General features: G+C 45.4%; 1 protein-coding gene across 4 annotated transcripts in view; it reads left to right on the forward strand.

The window, feature by feature from the left end:
- The first annotated feature begins 592 nt into the window (after positions 1–592).
- Positions 593–25,544, forward strand: part of ss18 (SS18 subunit of BAF chromatin remodeling complex) — a 74,419-nt gene continuing 49,467 nt past the window's right edge. For 2 of the 4 annotated variants that reach the window (XM_048528663.2, XM_048528664.2), the window contains exons 1-2: positions 593–1,289; positions 6,346–6,422. In XM_048528663.2, coding sequence (XP_048384620.1) covers positions 1,221–1,289; positions 6,346–6,422 — 146 coding nt within the window. In that variant the 5' untranslated portion in view covers positions 593–1,220. The remainder of the gene's footprint in view (positions 1,290–6,345; positions 6,423–25,544) is intronic. The other 2 variants (XM_048528662.2, XM_048528665.2) reach the window with 2 other exon arrangements.

A 25,544-nucleotide genomic window follows, 5' to 3' on the forward strand; every position in this document is an offset into this window, starting at 1 on the left:
ACGCCCTCATGGAAGGGGCGGAGCTGTGGCCAATGGACTTCACCAATTAAACAGCTTCTCCGGAGGGGCGGTAATATCATTTCGTTCCATTATATTATTAACGCGCAGCATCAGTAACGAAAATCCCATTTTTGAAAGGAAGTTATTAATTATTCTTCAATTTTCTTTTGTTCGTTGCGTATATTTGGTGGGACAGTGTGTGTATTCTACACATTGGTATTCCTCACCCCCTCTCCCGACTACTGGGTATAGTTTGATATGGCCTCAGGCCGGAAGAAACCACAAAGAGGAGGGGGAGGATTGGACGAAATCCAGCTACATAACATCAGGGCGATCTGACAGAAAAAACATCTATGGACTGCAAACATTATGCATCTTGAAATTAATTGACCCCCTTTACTGATTGAACATGTTGAAAAACATCTATTTTCGTTGCAACTTTGGTTGCATCACTGCCAAAAAAAAGTCGCTTCCCTGTTCCAGATTCTGGTCTTGAAACCAGAAGGAATGCACCATTTGTCTCCAGAGGGGAGGGTGGGTACTGAGGACAACTGTAGAGGCCTGGGAATGTCTGGCTTTATTGATTAGTAAAGTACACGGTAGTTATATTCGTGGGAAGCATTTCATGTCCTACTCTGGCCCAATTCGGATTTGTTGCTTTACTCTGTGTAGGAATTGCTTGCTGTTGAATCCACAAAATCCCCAGTGGTTGCAGTGTAACTGGCAGGAGTTTATCCGGAATTCTTCATTCATTAATGGGGGAGATCCTCAGCTGACTGATTCATTAGAAATTGCACCCAAAATACTGCACTGTCTCCCCAGTCACTGAAAATGCACTGGATCAGAATAATGCAGGCACTTGCAGCCCTCTTTGTCTCCTTGCACAGCTGCTGACAACTTCTTGCTGCAGCCCTGGTGTGCATTTTCTACCTTACGCCTTTTAGTGTTGGGGCTGGAGGAGGGGTGTAAACTCTGCCGTTTCCCCTTCCTCCCACAGCTACGAGAGATTTTTTTTAAAAAATATAGTAGAATCTCTTTGAAGAGGGAAGAAAAAGAGCGCTGCCTGTTTCCAAGGAGGAGGAGTTGCTACCATGTCTGCTGCATTCTGTATGCTGTGTGGGTGAAGAGAGGGGAGGGAGTGAAGGGGGGGGGAGAATAGAAATAAGAGAGGAGTGGAAGGGTGAGAAATAGACTCAACTCCATACACAGAGCAGAGCACGATGTCGGTTGCTTTTGCTACTCCCCGGCAACGCGGGAAAGGTGAAATTACACCTGCCGCCATTCAGAAGGTAATGTAGCGAGTTTTGGAACGTTGCGACAATGTATCCGCTCAGATTGTTACACTGGAGGGTTACATTGTAGCAGGCGTGCAACAATGTAACCTATACATACACACCGGGGGGGAGGGGGCATCAGATCATGAAGCCTTTGTATTCGTAGAGTCCCGTTAAGCTTCAACGGGGAACAAAAACCATTTTCTTCTTCCCTGTGTATTTTGTTTTAAAAATAAGATTCCGTGGGGAGAGGGGGTTCCTATACACTCACCCAGATACGAAAAAAATGCTTGACAGAGAGGGGGAATTTTGCTCTCGCGGCCATGATGAAGGTCTTCAACTGTTTTTGGGAGAACATTTTTTTTCTCTTTGTCTTCCCCCCCCCCTCCCCCAGAGCTTCTTGAAGCTTTTACAGCCTCATTCCTAAGTCCAACCTCGCTCAGCGAAATTCACAAGCGCCAGGAAATGATCATTTTCTCATAAGTACAATTGGGTTGGCAGTTAACTTTTAATCCGTCTCCAGTAATTTTTTTTTCTCTCTCCGAGGTTATTTTTTTCTTGCAATGTCTGGTTGGATTTGAAATGTTCCCCTTTTCTCCACCCCTTAAGAATACTTCAGATCTGCTGATGGATTTGATTTCACGTTTTTTTTTCTATTCATTTCAACCAACTTTAATTGTTCGAGTTGATGTGTGAGCTTGAGCGAGTAACACGTTCTGGGGGAATTTCTGTTACATCAATTTTACGACAAGGTCACTGCTTTTTTTTCGTTTGTTCTGAGCTGAGATGTTTACTTGTACTCCTGCGTTTTTGTTTATTGTGCTGGAAATAGCAGTTTTTGCACAGTTGAGGTTTGACTCCTGTCCTGTTTCGCGTTCCTCCCTTGGCATTTCCCCTCTGGGTTGTCTCTTCGCAGCCGAGCTATTTTGCCAAGTCACGGGCTACGTTTTGGGTCATGTTGCTGGGGCAGGTTTAAACCCAGAAGCCTAGCCGTTTCAGCTGGAGACTTGAGTTCAAATCCTAGCTTGGCAATTCCAAGTCTGGGAAGCTCGGTTACACTCGGTCTGGCCAACGGCGCAATTTTTAAAAATTGTCCAGATGAAACGAAATATTGTGGACGCGAGGAGGGTAGTCATGGACTTGGAGAGGACACGACTGGAAGGGGCAGCTGAAATTTAACACAGAAGTAGAAATTGCTGGAAAAACCCGGCAGGTCTGGCAGCATCTATGGAGAGAAATCAGTTGACCTTTTGGGTCCAGTGACTATCTCCACCCTTCCGAACTTTCGGATTTACAGCCTCCTCAGTTCGACCTGTTTTAATGCAGATGAAATGTGATGTGGAGAAGTCTGAGGAAAGCAAAGGGACACGATAAAACAAGAACACAATTTTGCTGAAGAAGGGGTGTGATAACACGGTGTGGAGCTGGATGAACGTAGCTGGCCAAGCAGCATCAGAGGAGCAAGAAAGCTGACGTTTCGAGCAAGGGTCCCGACGCGAACCGTTAACTTTCCTGCACCTCTGCTGTCTAGCCTGTTGTGTTCATCCAGCTCCACACTGTATTGTCTCTGCGATGAAATGAAAGCCCTTATTCTCCAAGGGGCTGCGCAGGATTTGGGGATTGGTGAGTGCACCATTTCTGCAAGGCAAGGAGGGAAAGTGGTTGGAAAGGCACAAAGGATCCCTCCTTTTTAAAATAAGCTTAAACAGTACAACTCATTCAGCCAGTAACTCACTGTTCCAGCCTCACCTGAAATCTAGTGCTGAATTCTGGGCTACACACTTCAGGAAGGATATGCAGGTCTTGGAGGGAGTACAATGTAGGTTTACCAGAATGAAACCTGGACTTCAGGCATTAAGTTATGAGGAGAGATTATACAAACTGTTTTCTCTAGAATTTAGAAGGTTGAGGGTGATCTGATCGAAGCCTTTAAGATGTTAACAGGAAAACATAAACAAATTACTTAACAAAAATGTACCTAAATTATTAATGACTGTGGGTCAAAGACAAGTACATGGAGTTAAGTCACAGATCAGTCATGATTTCATTGATTGGCAGAACAGGCTTGCAGGGCTGAATGGCCTACACCTATTCCTCCTTGTCAACATGTTAGATGCAGATTTTCAGAGGCAAATGGTTCATAGTTAGGGTGTAACTATAATCCAGAGGACCAGGCTATGGGGTTGCAAGTTCAAATCCCATCACAGCAGCTGGTAGACTTTAGATTCAATAAATAAAAATCTAGAATCTAAAGCTATACTCCAGACCACAGCAAAGTAGTTGACTCTTAACTGCATATTTGTCACTTTCAGAAGTTCCTATTGAATTTTTTTAATGCGATACGAAAACCAATCCTCATCTCCTCGTACTCTTTTACAAGTTTTGAAAAATTCATTTGTGGGATGTGGGTGTCACTTTCTGGGCCCAGCAGTTAATGCTGAGTTGCTCTTGAGAAGCTGGTGGTGAGCTGCCTTCTTGAGTTGGTGCAGTCTTTGTAGGGATTCTGCAATCAATTTAGGGAAGAGTGCTCCATGACTTTTAATGTAGTGACACCGAACGTGCAGCCATATATTTCCAAGTCAGGATGGTGAGTAGCTCGGAGGGGAACTTGCAGGGGATGCTGTTCCCAAGTATCTGCTGCCCTAGTCCTTCCAGATGGAAGTGATTGTGGGTTTGGAAGGTGCTGTCTGAGGATCCTTAACATGGTTTTTGTTTTGCCAGCTTCATTCATTCCTTTACAAGTCTACATTTTAATTCTTCATAGTGCTTAGGTTGTGGAGTCAGTGAACTCTGAAGAGTATGACGATAAGGTACCACAGTGTAGACACATGCCTAAAACGAGGGCACATGGAGTAAGGAGAAGCCACACAAAATGTAGAGTCAGATGGTGACCAAACAGGAGAGAACAATTCCACCGCACGGTGGAAATAGAGCTTTTCCACCGGGATCTGTGTGGCTCTTCATCCCGAGAAACGATTTTCGGGGCTTCTGAGGTCACAAGCGCAATGTGGAGATTTGCTGTTGGGAGCAAGTTGTGAAAGACTGAGCTAATGTGGAAGAGGACTTGGTCAAAAATGCATGACAATGTTCATGAACATGTAGAGCGAGCCTGCAAAGGGAGTCACTGAGTGGGAGGTGGCATCTTCTTGTCAGAACAATGAGTAGTAATCCCTGTTAGAAACAGTAACCTCGTTTAGTGAGTGGCACAGAGGGCTCTTGTGCTGCAGCTACACAAATCATTACAAGAAGCCTTCGGTCACATTCTGATGCCTCCTTTTGAGGCTCGTGTCAAATTTAGCTATGGTTTCAGCGAAGTGCCTTTTACACAACACTGTGCAAATGCAGGTTGTTATGTTTCTGCCTCTCGCAATGTCTACTTGCAGTAGACAATTACTTATTTACAAGTGGCATTCATCTTGGGAAACATGGACACTCCTCAGCACACAATCCTGAAGTTGGACATTTCATAAATACAACAGTGTTGAGCGACAGAAAGACTTGCATGTTCCCCTCCAAGCCATTCCTTATCCTGACCTAGAAATATATCATCATTCCTTCAGTGTCACTGGGTAAAAATCCTGGAATTCTCTCCTTAAGGGCATTATGCGTCAACCCACAGCATATGGACTGCAACAGCTCAAGAAGGCAGCTCACCCCCACCGCCTCAAGGGGCAAATGGGAACGGCCAATGAATGCTGGTCCAGCCAGAGACACCCATGTTCCACAAAAGAACTTTTCAAAAAAAAACAAAATTCTGTAGCTGCTTTCGTGACCGTTCAAAGTCCCAGAAGATTCCAGAGCCAATGTAATACTTCCGACAGGTGCAACACTTCAGAATGGTTGAAGTGCCGCAGCCATTTTCAGCACAATGAGCTCCCAAAAACAGCAATCAGGTGTTATTCAGACTATGACGTTTTTAAAAAAATGGCATCGATTGAAGAATAGGTTTGGCTTCTGGACACAGGGAAGTTTCACTACTGTTCACAATAGTGTTCCTGAAATCTTTTCTTGCCCACTTGAGAGGGCAGATGAGGATCTCCGTTTAATGTCTCATTTGAAAGATGGCACCTCTGACAATGCACCAATCCCTCAGGCTGGAGGCTCACTGTAGATTTTGATTGCTCAGAATAGTACAACACATGAACAGACCCCCTGGCCCACTATGTCAGTGCCAAACATGATGCCATTTTAAACTAATCCCATCAGCCTGTACACGATCATATCCCTCCCTTTCCTGCCTGTTCATGTGTCTGGCTAAATGCCTCTTAAATGTTGCTATCCTATTTGCTTCTACCACCTCCCATGGCAGCGTGTTCCAGGCACTAAACACCCTCAGTGTTTAAACAAAAACGTGCTCACGCATCTCCTTTTAAACTTCCGCCATCTCTCTCCTTAAACGTATGTCCCTTGTTTGATATTTCTACCCTGAGAAAAACTGACTATCCAATCTATCCATGCCCCTCATGATTTTATAGACTTCTATCATGACAGCCCTCAATGCTGTAATGGAAATAGGTCTTGGGGTGGGTGAAATTCTGGTACCTGTATCCGATCTCAAATCACTTTATGTAAGCAGGGTTAGCAGGCTACATTATCATAGACAAGAGAGAGACACAGTACTGAAAGTTCTGATCTTGCATTCATCAAGACTAATGCAAGAATGCCAAATTACTAATGGTTTGGAATTTTATACAATAATAGGTAAAAAGCATGCTGATTGGTCAGTAAGTCCATTTGATTGGTAAGAATTGTGGTTGATGAAGACAGCATCAACTTGCCAAACAACCAGCTCCTCTTTCTTGGCTATACATCATTTTAGATTGTTTGTAATTTGGCATTCTTGCTTTGATCCTGATGAATAGTAGGCAAAGTTTCATCAAGACTCGGGTTCTATGCGAATGGCCAAATGTTATGTGTTAAATGTTATCGTTCTGGATGGCTTGTATCTGATAGATTGTTGGGGCAGATCTAAGATTTCAAACAGTGAGTATGTTGATGCGCAGGGACTACATGAGCACGAGTGAACACATGCCGTTTGCACTCATTTCCTCCTCTACCTTTTTTTAATTAGTTACTGGATGAAAACAATCAGCTCATCCAATGTATAATGGATTACCAGAGCAAGGGGAAAACTGCCGAATGTTCACAGTAAGTTGACTTTATTTTCTGCTTTTGGGGAAAGGGCGATGTCTTAGCTGTATCGGGGATGGGTAATCAAGAGAATCCAGACTATTACTCCACGGACACAGGATCAAATCCCACCACGCTGGAATTGTAAATTGAATAAATCTAGAATTGAAAGCTTGCCTCAGTTATAGCGACTGTGAAACTGTCATCGATTGTTGTAAAAACCCATCTGGTTCACTTAGGGAAGGAAACTGCCATCCTTACCTGGTCTGGCTTACACGTGACTCCAGATCCACAGCAATGTGGTTGACTCTTAACTGTCCTCTGGGCAATTAGGGATGGGCAATAAATGCCAGTGATAACTACATCATTTGTCAGAATTTTTTTTCTTTATTCTTTCAAGTTTCAGATACCTTGCCAAGTGAACAATAGGGCTTTGACACTGTTGAGGGAGCCTCATTGGTCCATTGAGTCCATGCTGGCCATCAAACATGCATCGATTCTAATCCCACTTTGCAGCACTTAGCCCAGTGTATGTTATGGCATTTCAAATGCGCATCTAACTACTTAAATGTTGTGGAGATTCTTGCTTTTACCAGAGGAAATGGAAAGCTGTTGAATGTTCCCACCGAGTTGATTTTGTTTCAGTCAGTCAGTTCTAGATACAGAATTCCCCCTCTGTGCGCAAATGATTTTCCCCCCAAACCTCCTGTTCCTTACCTTAAATCTGTGGCCCCAGTTTTTGATCCCTCTTCCCAATCTGCGCTATTGGTGCCGCTCAGAACTCCATACACCTTAATCAGATCCCCCTAAGCCTTCTCTGCTCTAAGGAAAACACTCCAGACTATTCGGTCACTCCTTATAGTTGAATTGCTCCAGTCCAATTCTTGGTGAACCTTTCCTGCAACGCCTCCAGTGCAGTCACAGCCTTCCTATAGTGTGGCGACCAGAAGTGCACACTGTTCTCCAGGTGTGGCCTAAACAGTATTACACGCAGCTCCATCATATCCTCTTTGCTTTTATATTTAATGCATCAACTAATAAGGTCAACTATCCCAGATGCTGCCTGAACTACTTTGCCCACCTGTCCTGTTGCCTTCAAGGATCTGTGGACGTGTACACCAATCTTTAATCTTTACTTATTGAATCTAATTTGGGTGGAAAAGTAGGTAAAATTCTGCACGCTGTATGGTACCGCAATGGAACCAAATAAGACTTAAGAATGCAAATCCTGCAATGCAAGGTTGAAAAAGGAAAGGGCTTTTAGTTCAGGAAGGAGATGACTTGGGTGGCCCTGATACTGTTAGACCATAAGACATAGGATCAGAAGTAAGCTATTCAGCCCATTGATATCCTGGTTGATCTGATAATCCTCAACTCCACTTTCTTGCCTTTTTCCATTAGGCTCAATCCTCCTTACTGATTAAAACCCTGTCTGTCTCAGCCTGGAATGTACTTAATGACTCAGGCTCAGCAGCCCTCCTGCAGGAAAAAAATTCACAGATTCACTCCCCTTCTGAGAGAAGAAATTCCTTCCCATCTCTGTCTTAAATGGACACTCATCTTGAGATGATACCCTTTGACTCTAGACTCTCCCACAAGGGGAAACAACCTTTCTGCATCTACACTGTCAAGTCCCTTAAGAATTTTGCATGTTTCAATAAGTTTGTCTCTATTTCTTCTATATTCTATATGTATAGGCCCAATGTACTCAACATCTCTTCATAAAACAGTCCATCCATAACTGGTAGAACATTCTCTGCCTCCAATATCAATATATCTTTCTTTAGATAAGAGGCCAAAGACTGTTTACATTAGTCTGAAAAGCAAAATGTAATACCTCCAGTGTTTTCCCTTTATCTATCCTCCTCAAAGAATTCTAACGAAGTTCTAATATTATGCAAAGGTTTAATTGTGTAGATGGAGGGAGGATATCTTGACATTGCATGGGAATCCCCAGAACTTGGTGCCCTAAACATATGGTATTTTGCAAGTTCCAAAAGTGAAGTCAGGAAAAATCTCTTATTTCGAGATTGGTGACAATGTGGACCCACTCCCATAGAAAGTTTCAGTGCATTAAAGGGAAGCTGGATAAATACGTAGGGAGAAGGGAATAGAATGAGCTATTGATGAGGTGAGATGACAACAGGTGAAATCTAATCAACAACATAGATTTGAATGCCTTGCATCTGCATTGCACATGTTGTGCCTTTCCAGGTAGATTCATTTCTAATTGCTGGGCTGGGTGACATCTACAGATGGGACCCACAGTTATGAACTGAATAGCTCCACTCTGTGATGTTCAACTTGATTTCAACACTGGTATTCTGAAACATTTCCAACTCCACTTGAAGTGGAGGAAATGGAGGGACATTCTCTTGCAAGATAACTTTCAAGAATGTGATTCTATCTTGTTTCAGTTCAGGGTATGTGGCATTTCAGACTGACCCAGCAGTTATTGCCTATCCCTAATTGCCCCTTGAAGGTGAGCTGCCTTCACGAACTGCTGCAGCCCATGTGCTGTAGGTCGACTGACAATGTCTGACACCTGAAGGAACAGCGATATATTTCCAAATCAGGATGGTGAGTGGCTTGGAGAGGAGCTTGCAGGCGTTGGTGTTCCCATGTATTTGCTGCCCTTGTCCTACTAGTGGTCATGGGTTTGGAAGGTGCTCTAAAAGGATCTTTAGTGAATTTCTGCAATGCGTCTTGTAGATGTTACACACTTGCTACTGACAGTCAGAGGTGGAGGGAGTGGATGAGGTGTCAGTCAAACAGGCTGCATTTACCAGGACGGTGTCAAGTTTCTTGTGTTGTTGGAGTTGCACTCATCCAGGCGGGTGGGGAGTATTCCATCACACTCCTGACCTGTGCCTTGTAGTTGTGGACAGAGTTTGGGGAGTCAGGAGGTGAGTTGCTCATTGCAGTATTCCCAGCCTCTGACCTGCTGTTGTAGCCACTGTGTTTATAGATAGAGTTCAGTTCCGTTTCTGAATGTTGATAGTGGAGTATTCAGTGATGGCAATACCATTGAATGTTCAGGGATGATTAGATTCTCCGCTGTTGGTCATGGCCATTGGCTGGATTTGTGTGAAGTAAGTATTACTTGCCATTTGAAAAGGATCAAAGGCTATATGGAGAAAGCTCGGAAGTAGGATGTTAAGTTGGATGATCAGCCATGTTCCTGTTGATGGCCTATTTTCTGTTTCTATATTACTTTTCTCCAATACCCTTCTGTATTATTTATCCAAATAACCATCCAATGCCCCAAATGAACCCATCTCCAACCAGTGCATTCCAGACTCGAACTACTCGCTGAATGAGAAGGTTATTCCTCACCTCACCCTTACTTCATTTGCAAATCACTAAATCAGTGCTGCCTCTTCTGGTTTCTTTTGCAAGCAGATACAGCTTCTCCCAATCTATTGTACAACCCGCTTCTACCTGTGAAAACCTTTATCCCCAGATCTCCTCTCAACCTCCTTCTCTTCAGGGAGAACAGTCCCAACTTCTTCAGTTTATCCTCATTGTTGACGTTCCTCATCCCTGGAATCATTCTTGTAAACCACTTCTGCACTCTCTGTAATGAATCCACATCTTTCCTATAATGAGTCACCCCACAATTGTGCATTATAGTCCAGGTGAGGTCGAACAAATGTCTTGTACAAGCTCAACATCAATGTCTTGGACCAATATTCAATGCCCCGTTTAATAAACCAGAGAACAGTGTATACTTTGCTAACTTTTCTGTACATCTGTCCTGTGATCTGTGGACATATCAGGTTTTTATGTAATCATTAACTTTATCCTGACTAACTGTCTTTAGACGAGTCCATATCCTTGAAGTTAAACTGATTGGTCTGTAATTGGTGGGATTATTCTTACAGTCTTTAACATAAGACTTAGAACAATACATCACAGGAACAGGATCTTTGGCTCATTGTATCTGTGGCATCTATAATACCATTCTGAACTGACCCCATTTCTTTGCATGTGGCCCATATCCCCTCTATTCCCTGTCCTTTCATGTGTCTGTCTAAAACATTGCTATCGTACCTGTTTCTAGCATCTCCCCTGAACAGCATGTTTCAAACCTACCATGAGGGACCTTGTCAAATGCTTTACTTAAATCCAAGTAGACAACATCTATTGGCCCACCCTCAGTCGAACATCTTCATCATTTCCTATGTGTAAAAACAACTTTGTTCACACATCTCCTTTAAAACTTTTACCCTCTCAGCTTAAACCTATGACCCCAAGTATTTGACATTTCCACCTTGGGAAAAAGACTCTGACTATCCACCCTATCCATTGCTCTAATTTTGTAAACTTCTATCTAGTTTACCATCAGCCTTCGACATTATAGCGAAACAATCCAAGTTTGTCCAACCGCTTCTATAGCTATAAGAAACAGAAATTGCTGGAAAAGCTCAGCAGGCCTGGCAGCACCTGGGAAGGGATATCAGAGTTAGAGTCTCTGGTTGAGTGACGATTCCTCAGAACACTCCAGTTCACGCAACAGTCTCTTCTCACCCTTGCCAAAGCTTCCACATTCTTCCCATAGTGCAGTGACCAGAGCTGCACCCAATACTCCGAATGTGGCCTGACTAAAGTATTATACAGCTATAATGTAACTTGCCAACTTTTATGCTCGGTGCCATGACCGATAGAACATAGAACATAGAACATAGAACAGTACAGCACAGAACAGGCCCTTCAGCCCACAATGTTGTGCCGACCATTGATCCTCATGTATGCACCCTCAAATTTCTGTGACCATATGCATGTCCAGCAGTCTCTTAAATGACCCCAATGACCTTGCTTCCACAACTGCTGCTGGCAACGCATTCCATGCTCTCACAACTCTCTGCGTAAAGAACCTGCCTCTGACATCCCCTCTATACTTTCCACCAACCAGCTTAAAACTATGACCCCTCGTGCTAGCCATTTCTGCCCTGGGAAATAGTCTCTGGCTATCAACTCTATCTATGCCTCTCATTATCTTGTATACCTCTATTAGGTCCCCTCTCCTCCTCCTTTTCTCCAATGAAAAGAGACCGAGCTCAGTCAACCTCTCTTCATAAGATAAGCCCTCCAGTCCAGGCAGCATCCTGGTAAACCTCCTCTGAAACCTCTCCAAAGCATCCACATCTTTCCTATAATAGGGCACCCAGAACTGGACGCAGTATTCCAAGTGCGGTCTAACCAAAGTTTTATAGAGCTGCAACAAGATCTCACGACTCTTAAACTCAATCCCCCTGTTAATGAAAGCCAAAACACCATATGCTTTCTTAACAACCCTGTCCACTTGGGTGGCCATTTTAAGGGATCTATGTATCTGCACACCAAGATCCCTCTGTTCCTCCACGCTGCCAAGAATCCTATCCTTAATCCTGTACTCAGCTTTCAAATTCGACCTTCCAAAATGCATCACCTCGCACTTATCCAGGTTGAACTCCATCTGCCACCTCTCAGCCCATCTCTGCATCCTGTCAATGTCCCGCTGCAGCCTACAACAGCCCTCTACACTGTCAACGACACCTCCGACCTTTGTGTCGTCTGCAAACTTGCTGACCCATCCTTCAATTCCCTCGTCCAAGTCATTAATGCTGTTTCCCTTCTTTACTACCCTATCCCCTTGTGTTGCCACGTTCAGGGAGCTTTGAACTTGTGCCACAAGATCCCTCTGTAAATCAATGCTCCTAAGGGTCCTTCCATTTACTGTATACTTTCCTCTTGCATTTGACCTCCCAAAATTCATCACCTCACACTTGTCCAGATAAATCTCCATCTACCATTTTTCTGTCCAACTTTCCAACTGATTTATATCCTTTGACAAAGTTCCTTACTATCCACATCTCCACCAATTTCTGTGTCATCTGCAAATTTACTAATCAAATCTCTGATATTTTCATCCAATCATTTTGTAAATGTTAGAAACAGAGGTACCAGCACTGACCTTACAGGACACCACTGATCACAGACTTACAGTCAGAAAATCACCCCTCCACAACTACCCTCTGTCTTCTATGATCAGGGCAATTTTATATCCAACTTATTAACTCATCATAGATCCCATGCGACTTAATCTTCTGGACAAGTCTACCATCAGGGACCTTGTCAAATGCTTTACTTAAATCCATGGCCCACATCCATTGGCCCACCCTCAATCAAACGTCTTCATCACTTCCTCAAAAAAAAGACCTACCTCCCCTGCACAAAGCTATGCTCCCTTCCACAAAACCATCCCTCATTCACCCATTCCTCTCTAAATATGCGTAAATCCTATCCCTAAAAAAAACCACCTCCAATAATTACCCGACCATTGACATAAGGATCATCAGCCTGTAATTTCCCACATTATCTTTCTTGTCCTCGTTAAACAAAGGAACAACACTGGCTATTCTTCAGTGCTCTGGGACATCGCCTGTGACTAAAGAAGATACAGAGATCTCTTTCAAGGCCCCTGCAATCTCCTCACTGAGGCTGTAATGTTTACAATTGCATTTTGCAAATATGCAGTCTCAATTCCCAATTCACCAAATCTGGGGAAGAGAGACAGAATATGCCAGCACCCTGCATTTTTCTCTTTCCCTTCCTTTTTAAAACAAACCCTTTCTTTTTGTTGTTGAATTGAGTTTTCACCATCTGCCATGTCCCCAGAATGTTGGCCTGGGGCCTGAGACTATTTATCCAGTGACAATGGCACAGTGCCACCATCTCTCCAGCCTGCAGCTGCTGCTAACATTGTCATCCACTTGCTTCTACAGAAGGACATCAGTTCGTGTGAAACAAGGGCCATTTCAATTGAGCAGTGAAGGTTTTACATACTCTCTAAACCACCTCCTCCGGCCCCCATTCCCCTCATTATCTCTGCCGCCTCCTCCGGCCCCCATTCCCCTCCCTGTCTCTGCCGCCTCCTCCGGCCCCCATTCCCCTCCCTGTCTCTGCCGCCTCCTCCGGCCCCCGTTCCCCTCCCTGTCTCTGCCGCCACCTCTGGCCCCCATTCCCCTCCCTGTCTCTGCCGCCTCCTCCGGCCCCCATTCCCCTCCCTGTCTCTGCCGCCTCCTCCGGCCCACATTCCCCTCCCTATCTCTGCCACCTCCTCCGGCCCCCATTCCCCTCCCTATCTCTGCCGCCTCCTCCCCCCCCATTCCCCTCTCTATCTCTGCCGCCTCCTCCGGCCCCCATTCCCCTCCCTATCTCTGTCGCCTCCTCCAACAAACAAAGAAACCTACAGCACAGGAACAGGCCCTTCGGCCCTCCAAGCCTGCGCTGATCAAGATCCTCTGTCTAACCTGTCATCTATTTTCTAACAGTCTGTGTCCATTTACTCCCTGTCAATCCATGTACCTGTCCAAGTATATCTTAAAAGATGCTAACGTGTCTGCGTCTACCACCTCCGCTGGCAACGCGTTCCAGGCACCCATCACCCTCTGTGTAAAGAACTTTCCATGCATATCTCCCTTAAACTTTTCCCCTCTCACCTTGAAATCGTGACCCCTAGTAACTGAGTCCCCCACTCTGGGAAAAAGCTTCTTGCTATCCACCCTGTCTATACCCCTCATGATTTTGTAGACCTCAATCAGGTCCCCCCTCAATCTCCGTCTTTCTAATGAAAATAATCCTAATCTACTCAACCTCTCTTCATAGCTAGCACCCTCCATACCAGGTAACATCCTGGTGAACCTCCTCTGCACCTTCTCCAAAGCATCCACATCCTTTTGGTAATGTGACAACCAGAAGTGTACACAGTATTCCAAATGTGGCCGAACCAAAGTCCTATACAACTGCAACATGACCTGCCAACTCTTGTACTCAATATCCCACCCGATGAAGGAAAGCATTCCATATGCCTTCTTGACCACCCTATCGACCTGCGTTGTCACCTTCAGGGAACAATGGACCTGAACACCCAGATTTCTCTGTACATCAATTTTCCCCAGGACTTTTCCATTTACTGTATAGTTCGCCCTTGAATTTGATCTTCCAAAATGCATCACCTTGCAATTGCCCGGATTGAACTCCAACTGCCATTTATCTGCCCAACTCTCCAGTCTGTCTATATTCTGCTGTAATTTCTCACAGTCCCCTTCACTATCAGATACTCCACCAATCTTAGTGTCATCTGCAAACTTGCTGATCAGACCACCTACACCTTCCTCCAGATCATTTACATATATCACAAACAACAGTGGTCCCAGCACAGATCCCTGTGGAACACCACTGGTTACAGGTCTCCAATTTGAGAAACTCCCTTCTACTACTACCCTCTGTTTCCTGTTGCCCAGCCAGTTTTTTTTATCCATCTCGCTAGCACACCCTGGACCCCATGTGACTTCACTTTCTCCATCAGCCTGCCATGGGGAACCTTATCAAACGCCTTACTGAAGTCCATGTATATGACATCTACAGCCTTTCCCTCATCAATCAACTTTGTCACGTCTATTTTAATTCTATTAAGTTGGTAAGACATGACCTTCCCTGTAGAAAACCATGTTGCCTATCACTGATAAGCCCATTTTCTTCCAAATGGGAATAGATCCTATCCCTCAGTATCTTTTCCAGTAGCTTCCCTACCACTGACGTCAAGCTCACCAGTCGATAATTACCTGGATTATTCTTGCTGCCCTTTTTAAACAAGGGGACAACATTAGCAAGTCTCCAGTCCTCTGGGACCTCACCCGTGTCTAAGAACACTGCAAAGATATCTGTTAGGGCCCCCGCTATTTCCTCTCTTTCTTCCCTCAGTAACCTGGGATAGATCCCATCCGGACCTGGGGACTTGTCCACCTCAATGTCTTTTAGGATACCTAACACTTCCTCCTTCCTTATGTCAACTTGACCTAGACTAAGCAAACATCTATCCCTAACCTAAACATCTGTCATGCCCCTCTCCTTGGTGAATACCAATGCAAAGTACTTGTTAAGAATGTCACCCATTTTCTCTGACTCAGCGCATAACTTTCCTTCTTTGTCCTTTAAGTGGGCCAATCCTTTCTCTAGTTACCCTTTTGCTCTTTATATATGAATAAAAGGCTTTGGGATTTTCCTTAACCATGTTTGCCAGCAATATCTCATGTCCTGTCTTAGCCCTCTTAATCCCTCATTTCAGATTCTACATTCCTGATATTCTTGCAAAACTTCGTCTGTCTTCAGTCGCCTAGACCTCATGTATGCTTCCTTTTTTCTCTTGGCTAGTCTCACAATTTCACCTGCCATCCATGGTTCCCTAATCTTGCCTTTTCTATTCCTCATTTTCACAGGAACATGTCTCTCCTGAACGCTAATCAACCTCTCCTTAAAAGCCCCTCACAGATCAAATGTGGATTTACCTTCAAACAGTTTCTCCCAATCTACATTCCTCAGATCCTGCCAAATCTTGGTATGGTCGGCCTTTGCCCAGTTTAGTACTCTTCCTTTAGGACCACTCCCATCCTTGTCCATGAGAATTGTAAAACTTACAGAATTGTGGTCGCTATTTCCAAAGTAGTTCCCTACTGTAATATCAACCACCTGTCCAGGTTCATTCCCCAGCACCAGGTCCAGTATGGCCCCTTCCCAAGTTGGACTACGTACATACTGCACTAGAAAACTGTCCTGGACACCCCTTACAAATTCTGCTTCATCTTGACCCCTAACACTGAGTGAATCCCCGTCAATGTTGGGAATATTAAAATCTCCCATCACCACCACCCTGTTGCTCCTACACCTTTCCATTATCTGTTTACATATTTGTACCTCTATCTCACGCTCACTGTTGGGAGGCCTGTAGTACAGCCCCAACATTGTTACTGCATCCTTCCTATTTCTGAGTTCTACCCATATTGCCTCACTGCTTGAGTCCTCCAAGGAGCCCTCCTTCAGTGCGGCTGTGATATCGTCATTGACCAGTACTGCAACTCCTCCACCCCTTTTACCTCCCTCTCTATCCCGCCTGAAGCAGCAATATCCTGGGACAACTAGTTTCCAGTCATGCCCTTCCCTCAACCAAGTCTCAGTAATAGTAATAACATCATACCTCCAGGTACCGATCCAAGCCCTAAGCTCATCTGCCTTGTCTACTACACTTCTCGCATTAAAACAAATGCACCTCAGACCACCTGTCCCTTTGTGCTCATCATCTGCTCCCCGACTACTATTCCCTTTAGTCACACTGACTCCATTTTCTAGTTCCCTACAGGCTTTCATTTCTACCTCTTTTCTGTCCAATATTTGGTTCCCATCCCCCTGCCACATTAGTTTAAACCCTCCCGCACAGCATTAGCAAAAGCACCCCCAAGGACATTGGTTCCAGTCCAGCTCAGGTGTAGACCGTCCAATTTGTAATAGTCCCACCTTCCCCAGAACTGGTTCCAATGTCCCAAAAATCTGAACCCCTCCCTCCTACACCATCTCTCAAGCCACGTATTCTTCCTGGCTATTCTTTCATTTCTGCACTGACTAGCACGTGGCACTGGTAGCAATCCTGAGATTACTACCTTTGAGGTCCTACTTTTTAACTTGGCTCTTAACTCCCTAAATTCTGCTTGTAGGACCTCATCCCGTTTTCTGCCTCTATCATTGGTGCCTGTATGCACCACGACAGCTGGCTGTTCGCCCTCCCCCTTCAGAATGTTCTGCAGCCGATCGGAGACATCCCTGACACGTGCACCTGGGAGGCAACATACCATTCGGGAGTCCCGTTTTCAGCCGCAGAACCGCCTATCTACTTCTCTTACAATTGAATCCCCAATGACTATCGCCCTTCCACTCTTTTTCCCGCCCTTCTGTACAGCAGAGCCAGCCATGGTGCCATGAACCTGGCCACTGCTGCCTTCCCCTGGTGAGCCATCTCCCCCAACAGTATCCAAAACGGAATACCTGTTTTGGAGGGAGATGACCGCAGGGGATACCTGCACTGCCTTCCTGCTCTTTCTCTGCCCTTTGGTCACCCATTCCCTTTCTCCCTCAGCAATCCTAATCTGCGGTGTGACCAACTTGCTAAGCGTGCTATCCACGACTCCCTCCGCATCGCGTATGCTCCAAAGTGAGTCCATCCGCAGCTCCAGAGCCGTCATGCAGTCTAACAAGAGCTGCAGCTGGACACACTTCCTGCACGTGGGGACATCAGCCCTGTTCCTGAGCTCCCACATTGAGCAAGAGGAGCACAACACGGGTGTGAGATCTCCTGACATTATTAAACTTAACTTAGATAAATGAAAAAGGAACCAAAAGGTTTTTGGCAATCACACGATATATATAAAGAAACGTGAAACAGAAAAAGCCTTATCTTATCTACACACCACCGAGTCTTTTTTTTTTGGTTGGAGGAGGAGGGCGGGAGGGAGACGCTACACGTGTAGTGTCTCGGGTTCAGCCGCTGCCGAATAAATGAAGACTGCTCCTGCTCGAGGTAAGCTTTTTAAAGTGGTTAAAAAAAAAGTTACCTTCCCGACAGCCTCCTGTGTGGCTCTCTCGCTCTCCTCGCGAAAATGAAGCCGGCCCCCATTCCCGTCCCTATCTCTGCCACCACCTCAGGCCCCCATTCCCCTCCCTATCTCCGGCACCTCCTCCGGCCCCCATTCCCCTCCCTATCTCTGCCACCACCTCAGGCCCCCATTCCCCTCCCTATCTCTGGCACCACCTCCGGCCCCCATTCCCGTCCCTATCTCTGGCACCACCTCCGGCCCCCATTCCCCTCCCTATCTCTGCCACCACCTCAGGCCCCCATTCCCCTCCCTATCTCTGGCACCACCTCCGGCCCCCATTCCCGTCCCTATCTCTGGCACCACCTCCGGCCCCCGTTCCCCTCCCTATCTCTGGCACCACCTCCGGCCCCCGTTCCCCTCCCTATCTGTGGCACCACCTCCGGCCCCCGTTCCCCTCCCTATCTGTGGCACCACCTCCGGCCCCCGTTCCCCTCCCTATCTGTGGCACCACCTCCGGCCCCCGTTCCCCTCCCTATCTGTGGCACCACCTCCGGCCCCCGTTCCCCTCCCTATCTCTGCCACCACCTCCGGCCTCCATTCCCGTCCCTATCTCTGGCACCACCTCCGGCCCCCGTTCCCCTCCCTATCTCTGCCACCTTCTCCGGCCCCTACTCCCTTCCTTATCTTGGCAGAAATAGAATCATGCAAAGTTTCCAGCTCAGAAGGAGTCCACTCAGTCCGCTGTGTATGTGCTAAATTTTTAAGAAGTATTTGTGCATGTTGATGTACAATGACAGATGTTTTTTAGTTCGTTTGTGGGATGTGGGCATCACTGCCAATGTCAGCGTTTGCTGCCTGTCCCCGGTTGCCCTTGAGCGAGTATTTCAGAGAGCCCATTTCTGAGTGTGGGCTCATGGCTTTACTTCTCTCCTGCGGTCAACATTGTTGTCATGGGTTAAAACTTGGCAGTCTTGCATAGGTCCTGATAAGGGCAAGGTGAAAAATAGCTAGTATTTCCCTTTTAACAGTGTTTGTTTAGGATCTGTCCCACTGGGTAACTCTATAACCTTAACTCTTGAGAAATCCTTCTGGTGACTGTATGTTTCCTTGGAGACAAAATGTTGTAATCTTGATAGGCCGAGCAGGGCTCCAAACATACAGAATTCCACAGCTAGTGCCACACATACTGAATGGAAATTTTACCACAGTTAAGGAGAATGATTAGTGTTCCAGCTCTTGGGTCTAATATTAGAAACAGTTGTTGTATTAGACAGCCTGTGGGAAGGTGTCACTTACAGTGCTGTGTTCATGCTGACTTAGAAAGATGGTGGGTCCCAATATGGAGACCCCGGCCCAGGCTGACAGAGCTCCCTCGCCAGCCACCACGCACCCCCCCCCTCCCCCCCCCTCCCCCCCTCTCCCCCCCCCCCCCCCCCCCCCCCACCCCCAGCCCTGGCATACTACTGTGGCAGTGCCACCTGTTGGAGGGGCCGGTATTTGGATGGGGCTGAGTAATATCAGGGTGACTGCTACATTTTCAGCTGGAAGTGAAAGGTCCCCTGGTGTGATGTGGAAGAATAATTGGGAATTTCTCACTGGTGTCATGGTGTCATGGCCATGTCTTTTGTTCCTTATTAACATCACTTTTTTTTCCCCCCCACAAGTTGCATTGTTGTCAGTGGGATCTTGCTGTGTAAAAAGAAAAATGGATTCCCTGTTCCCTACATTGCAGCTACATTACATTGCATTACAATGCTCCCCACATTTAGCAGAGTGTTTCATGACCAATGAGCCTAGAACTAGGGGCTCACAGTCTACAGATACAGGGTGGGCCATGCAGAACTGAGATGAGGAGAAATGTCTTCACCCAGAGAGTGGGGAGCCTGTGGAATTCTCTGCCACAGAAGATGATTGAGGCCAAAACATTGAATGTTTTCAGAAGACTGTAAGAAATAGGAACAAGAGAAGACCATTTGGTTTCTCAAGCCTGCTCCTTCAATGGTTGATCCAACATTTGTAGCTCCCACTTTCCCAGAGATCATCTTTGGAGGGAGTTAGTTAAGTTCTTTGGGCTAAAGAGATCAAAGGGTATGGGGGAGAAAGCAGGAACAGGGAACTGAGATGGATGGTCAGCCAGATTGAAAGACGGAGCAGGCTTAAAGGGCCGAGTGGCCTATTCCTGCCCCTATGTTCCATGTTTCAGCTGTACAGCATTTTGGGATGTCTTGAGGTAATGGAAAGCTGCTATATGAATGCAGGTTAATTCTTCCTTGTTTGTATACATGTTCTTGCCTCTGGCAAATTTCCAGACTCTGACAGGTTTGAGACCTGTTCTGTGATTGACCGAAGGATGTGTTGATGTAAACCCAGTCAAAAAATAAGTGATTGCTGTTGCTTTAGGCATCATGGCATGTGTAATCTGCCAGGACTTGGCACTTAATGCTGAGCTGTCCTTCCATCAGTCAGAACAGGGAGGGCTGTTACAGCTGGATCAATGCTGCTCTCTCCTTATAGAGAAATAACTGGTGGTGTGTTTCACCTGAGGGGACAAGGTCAAAATGATAGGACCTTCATGGTGATCTCAGATGGTGTGGGAATAACTCTTTTGTAACCCCTGACCCAGCCGTGACAGTCCCTCTGCGGTAAACAATTCCACAGGCTCATCCCCCTCTGAGAGAAGAAATACCTCCTCATTTCTGTTTTAAATGTATGACCCCTTCTTCCGAGATCCTGGTCCTAGACTCTCCCACAGGAGGAAATAATCTTTACGTATCTACTTTATCATGTCCTCTAAGAAGTGAATTAGCTCTATTATTAAATGTGTTCAAATGACTACTGTGAAAAGTTTATAAATCACTACTTACAGAATTGAGTATGTTTCAGTAAGTCCCCTCTCAGACTTGTAAACTCTAGTGAGTACAGGCCCAAGCTGTTCAACTTCTCCTCATAAGACAGTCCATCCATACCTAGTCGTAACCTAGTAATCTTTGAAACCAATGGCAGCATAGTTTCTCTTTGATAAGGGGGCCAAACTGATCACAGAATTCCAGTTGTGGTCTGATAAGTGCCTTGTATTGTATCTGACTTGCTTTCCTTACTACCTGCTGAATTTCTGCGATTTATGCATAAGGACTCTCAAATCCCTCTGACCCATAGCTTTCTGCAGTCTTCATCCATTTCAATAATATTTAGCTCCCCTCTTCTTCCTGCCAAAGTCCACGACCTCACATTTTCTCACATTTATAATCCAACTGCCAAGTTTTGTCCTCTGACTTAACTTCTCCATATCTCTCTGCAGGCTTTTGTATGACTTGCCTCCTGACCTATTTTTGTATCATCCAGAAACTTGGCCACAAGACATTTACTTTACTCATACTAATGATTAATTATATATTCTAAAGAGTTATGACTCTAGCATTGGCCCCTGTGACACAGAGGTTTATCTAACTCATTCTAGATTGGAAACTCACATTGCACTAATTAATGGGAAACCAGAAACGGTAAAAATGTAAAATACTTAATAGGAGTGCTTCTACTGAAGTTACCATGTGAACATTTCTGCCTCCGTGTTATAATTGACTACTTCCTACGTTTAACACCGAAGTCCTATTCATCAGTACATGGTTTATAGTTGATGAAACCTCAGGCTGGTCCTCAGTCTGAATTTGAAGGACTTTCTTGCAGCAACAACTTGGTACTGTAGATAACTGCTAAGCTGTCAGTCATGATGTAATAGAACAAGGAAAAAGCTAAAACACAGGAATTAATAGCAAGAAAAAGGAATGACAAGAGTTTTACGTGTTCCTCATGAGGCCTCAGAACAGCTAGCAGCAAGGGAAGGTTGCCATCCTGACAATGCACTCATTATCCCACCTCTGTCTTTGATTCGTTTGTTATTGCTCTATATATGCGAATATACTACCTGCCGTGCCATGGGCTCGTACCCAACATCCCCTCGAAGCTGTGTGGCTACATGCACGTGCTTGCACGCAGACACACACACACGCGCGCGCGCCTTGTGATTCTGCACATAACTATTGTGGCATGGGCCTCCCCTTCCAGAAGTCATGCTATTGCACGGTCTGTGGAAGGTCTTGCAGTTGGAAACAAAATGCAATGCTGCTGTTATTTGAAGCCTGATTTGTGGTACCTTGTCAAATATCTTTTAGAAATTCAAATATATTATGTCTACCTGTTCCCCTTTAACTATCCTGCTCATTACCTCCTGAAAGAATTGTAGTAAACTTGTTGGGTATGAGTTTCCCTTCATGAAGCCAGGCTGACTTTACTTGATCATATGTATTTCTAAATGGTCTGCACGTATATCCTTTATAATTCATACATGAAAACAGAGGCTCTCACTCCATTGTGCCAGTCCTGAGGGAGTACTGTATTGTCCAGGATTGTATTCCTCTGAGGCCTTCAAATAAGTTCCTGCCAATGTTTGTGCGTAAACATTTTTGAAAAAAATCTACCTTTGTATGACTCCAGAGGAGACAAATGGAATTTTGGCATTTTTGCCAAAGGAATGATGTATAAAGGCAGAGAGGGCTTGCTACAACTGCACAAGGTATGGTGGACAGCGCCAGTCAGCTCCTGACCTCATTCCAGCCTTCATTCAAGCATGGACAACAGAGCTGAATTCCAGAGGTGAGGTGAGAATGACAGCCCTTGACATCAAGGCTGCATTTGACATTGAGTGTGACATCAAGGAGGCCGAGAAAAACTGGAGTCAATGGGTATCAGGGACAAACCGTTGGTTGGAGTCATACCTAACGCATAGGGAAATGGTCGTGGTTGTTGGAGGTTAATCATCTCTGCTCCAGGACATCACTACAGAAGTTCCTCAGGGCACTGTCCTAGGCCCAACCACGTTCAGCTGCTTCATCAATGATCTTCTGTCCACCATAAGGTCAGAAATGGGGATGTTCGCCAATAATTGTACGACATTCAGCACCATATATAACTCCTCGCATACTGAAGAAGCTCACCACCACCTTCTCAAGGGCAACCCTGGATGGGCAATAAGTGCTAGCCCAGCCTGCGATGTACTCATTTTGAGTGAATATAAATATTCAAATCTGAACCCATCATAATATGGTCCACATCGATCAAATCTCCCCTTAACATCCTTTGCAGCAAGAAGTTCAGAACCTGAGTGATAATCTCAGGATACATGGTAAGCCAGTTTGGACTGAGGTGAAGAGATAAATCTTCACTGAAGGTGGAGAACATGTGGAACTCTCTAACACAGGAGGCTGTGGATCTCCTGTCATTGAGTGTGTTTGAGAAAGAAATAGATTTGTAGAGGCTGAAGGTGTCATGGAACATGGGGAGAGCACAGGAGTATGGCATAGAGATAGATTATCATGTTTGATGGACTGAATGGCCTACTCCTGCTCCTATTTTGTGTATCCATGCTTCTAAGGAGAACAACCTTCAAGACTCCAACCTAACTCTGCCATAAAAATCCCTTGTCCGTGGAACCATTCTCCTTCTCACCACCTTGAACATTACCACATCCTTCCTGAGTATGGTGGTCAGAAAGGGACACAGTCCTCCAGCTGGGACTAAACCAGGACATTCTAAAAGTACTCTGTGTTTTCCCTACTTTTGTGTTTTGTGCTTCTGCTTGTTAGGCATGTACTTTGCTGGCTACTCTCGATCAAAGCATTCTGCCCATCTCAAAGCCCAATAGGCATGGGCCCTCTCCCTGTGTACTCTGACTGTGCCATGCAGACAATGTTATCTTTGCCCAACCCTTCTGGCCAATGCCTCACCTCACACCCAATGAATGCCACCTGCCACTTCTGTGCCAGCCTGGTGCTGACACTACATTTCATCCCCACTATTTGCCGTTTCTCCAACTTTGGTGGTATCAGAGAAGTTTGGCATTTTGCTCTGCCTTCTAAGATTGTTGACATCAATTACAAAAAGCATCTGACCTTGTACTGATCCTTTGGAAATAGCACTGTCTGACACCCTCCAGTCCACAAAACAGTCGAATACCATAAATCACAGCTTTCTGTCCTTGCGCGCAGTGTATTTTTATCCAGTTGGATATGGATCCTCCATACACCCTGATTCTGTTAACCAGCTTTTAATGCGGTACTCTGTGAATTTTAAGAACACGTTTGACAATCTTTTTACACTTCAGTCTCCAACCTCTCTCAACCCAACCTCTCCATCACTTCCTTTCGCTATTTAATTGTGGTAGTGATTTGCAACTCTCTGTTCTTGGAAACTTTAGCAAGGACCAGACAACATAATCTCGGAGTAAGGAGTCGCATATTTAGGACAGAAATGAGGAATTTCTTCTCTGAGAAGAGTGAGTCTGTGGATTTCTTTATTGCAGAGGCCTGGGCCATTAAATATATTCAAGGCTGAGACAGACAGATTTTTTATCAGTGAGGGGAATAGAGGGTTATGGGGCAAAGGCAGGAAAGTGGATTTGAGGATTATCAGATCTGCTGCGATCTCGCTGAATGGTGGAGCAGATTCGACTGGCCGAATGGCCTACTTCTCTATGTCTTATGTATGCTGAACTGGGAACCCAGAAGTCTTTTTTTTTTCTCCACAATCCTGATTGAAATGACTGGCAGATTTAATTAAATTCAATTGATTCAAACCATCTGGCTTTTAAAAGCCAGTCTCAGTGCTGGTGACCATGAACGTAGTGAAAATGCTGCCATGTTTCCTCGATCAGTGTGACTCCAGACCCACAGCAAGGTGGTCGACTCTCAGCCACTCTCCGAAAAGACCAAGCAAGCCACTTAAATGGAGGGTGAGTTGTAAATGTGGGCTTTGCAACACCCTTGAATGAATTAAGATAAAAGCCTGAGATACCGGCCAGGAAGGGGTTGTAATGATACTGTCAGAGAAGTTGTCTCCCCCATCTCCAACCCCCATCGTGCCACCCCACATTCTGTTTTATCATAGAATCCCTACAAACTCATCCCGCCGAGCCTACACTGACCCTCTGAACAGCTTCCCAGCCAGACTCACCCCCCGTAGCCCACTCCTGTAGCTCTATTTCCCATAGCTAGCTCACCTTTCCTGCACATCCCTGTGTAGGCATGGCCAATCCATCTAACTTGCCCGTCATTGGACTGTGGGAGGAAACCGGAGCACCCTGAGGAAAGCCCACGCGGACACGGGGAGAATGTGCAAACTCCACACGGTCACCCGAGGCTGGGATTGAACCCGGGTCCCTGGCGCTGTGAGGCTGCAGTGCTAACCACTGAGCCACCGTGCCGCCCTTTTATTTTCTGCATGTTACAGATTAATGATTTTCTGGAAGGTTACCAGTGTGCCCTGTAGCAGAATGCAACCTTGCATTCTCAGACTTCGGTAGTTTTCCTTCTTGCTTTGTGCTTGAAGTTTGTTTTTCTTTTCCTTTCACTTCTCACTGAATTTGTATTTTGTGATCTCTTCCAATCAGCCCTGTCACTTTTTACACATTTATAGTATTAAAATATTTCATCAGCTGTGTTCCTTGTTTCCGGGTGTGTGTTGTTGAGTTTTTTTAACTGTGGACCTGCTGTATTATTAACACCAGCATGCCATTAAAGTTCAGTTGTCACTTGCTGTTGTGCTTCAAGGTCATTGCTTCAGATTTGAATGGTATGGGATGCTGAAGTGTTTGGAGCAGAGTGAAAATATAGGTTAAAAACTTGTTTAAAAGAACTGCTGTTCTATTGTGACGTAGATAATCCCCTTCCCCGAAGCTGAA

Source organism: Stegostoma tigrinum, chromosome 5, assembly GCF_030684315.1.
Source record: "Stegostoma tigrinum isolate sSteTig4 chromosome 5, sSteTig4.hap1, whole genome shotgun sequence".
In the NCBI taxonomy this organism is placed as follows: Eukaryota; Metazoa; Chordata; class Chondrichthyes; order Orectolobiformes; family Stegostomatidae; genus Stegostoma; species Stegostoma tigrinum.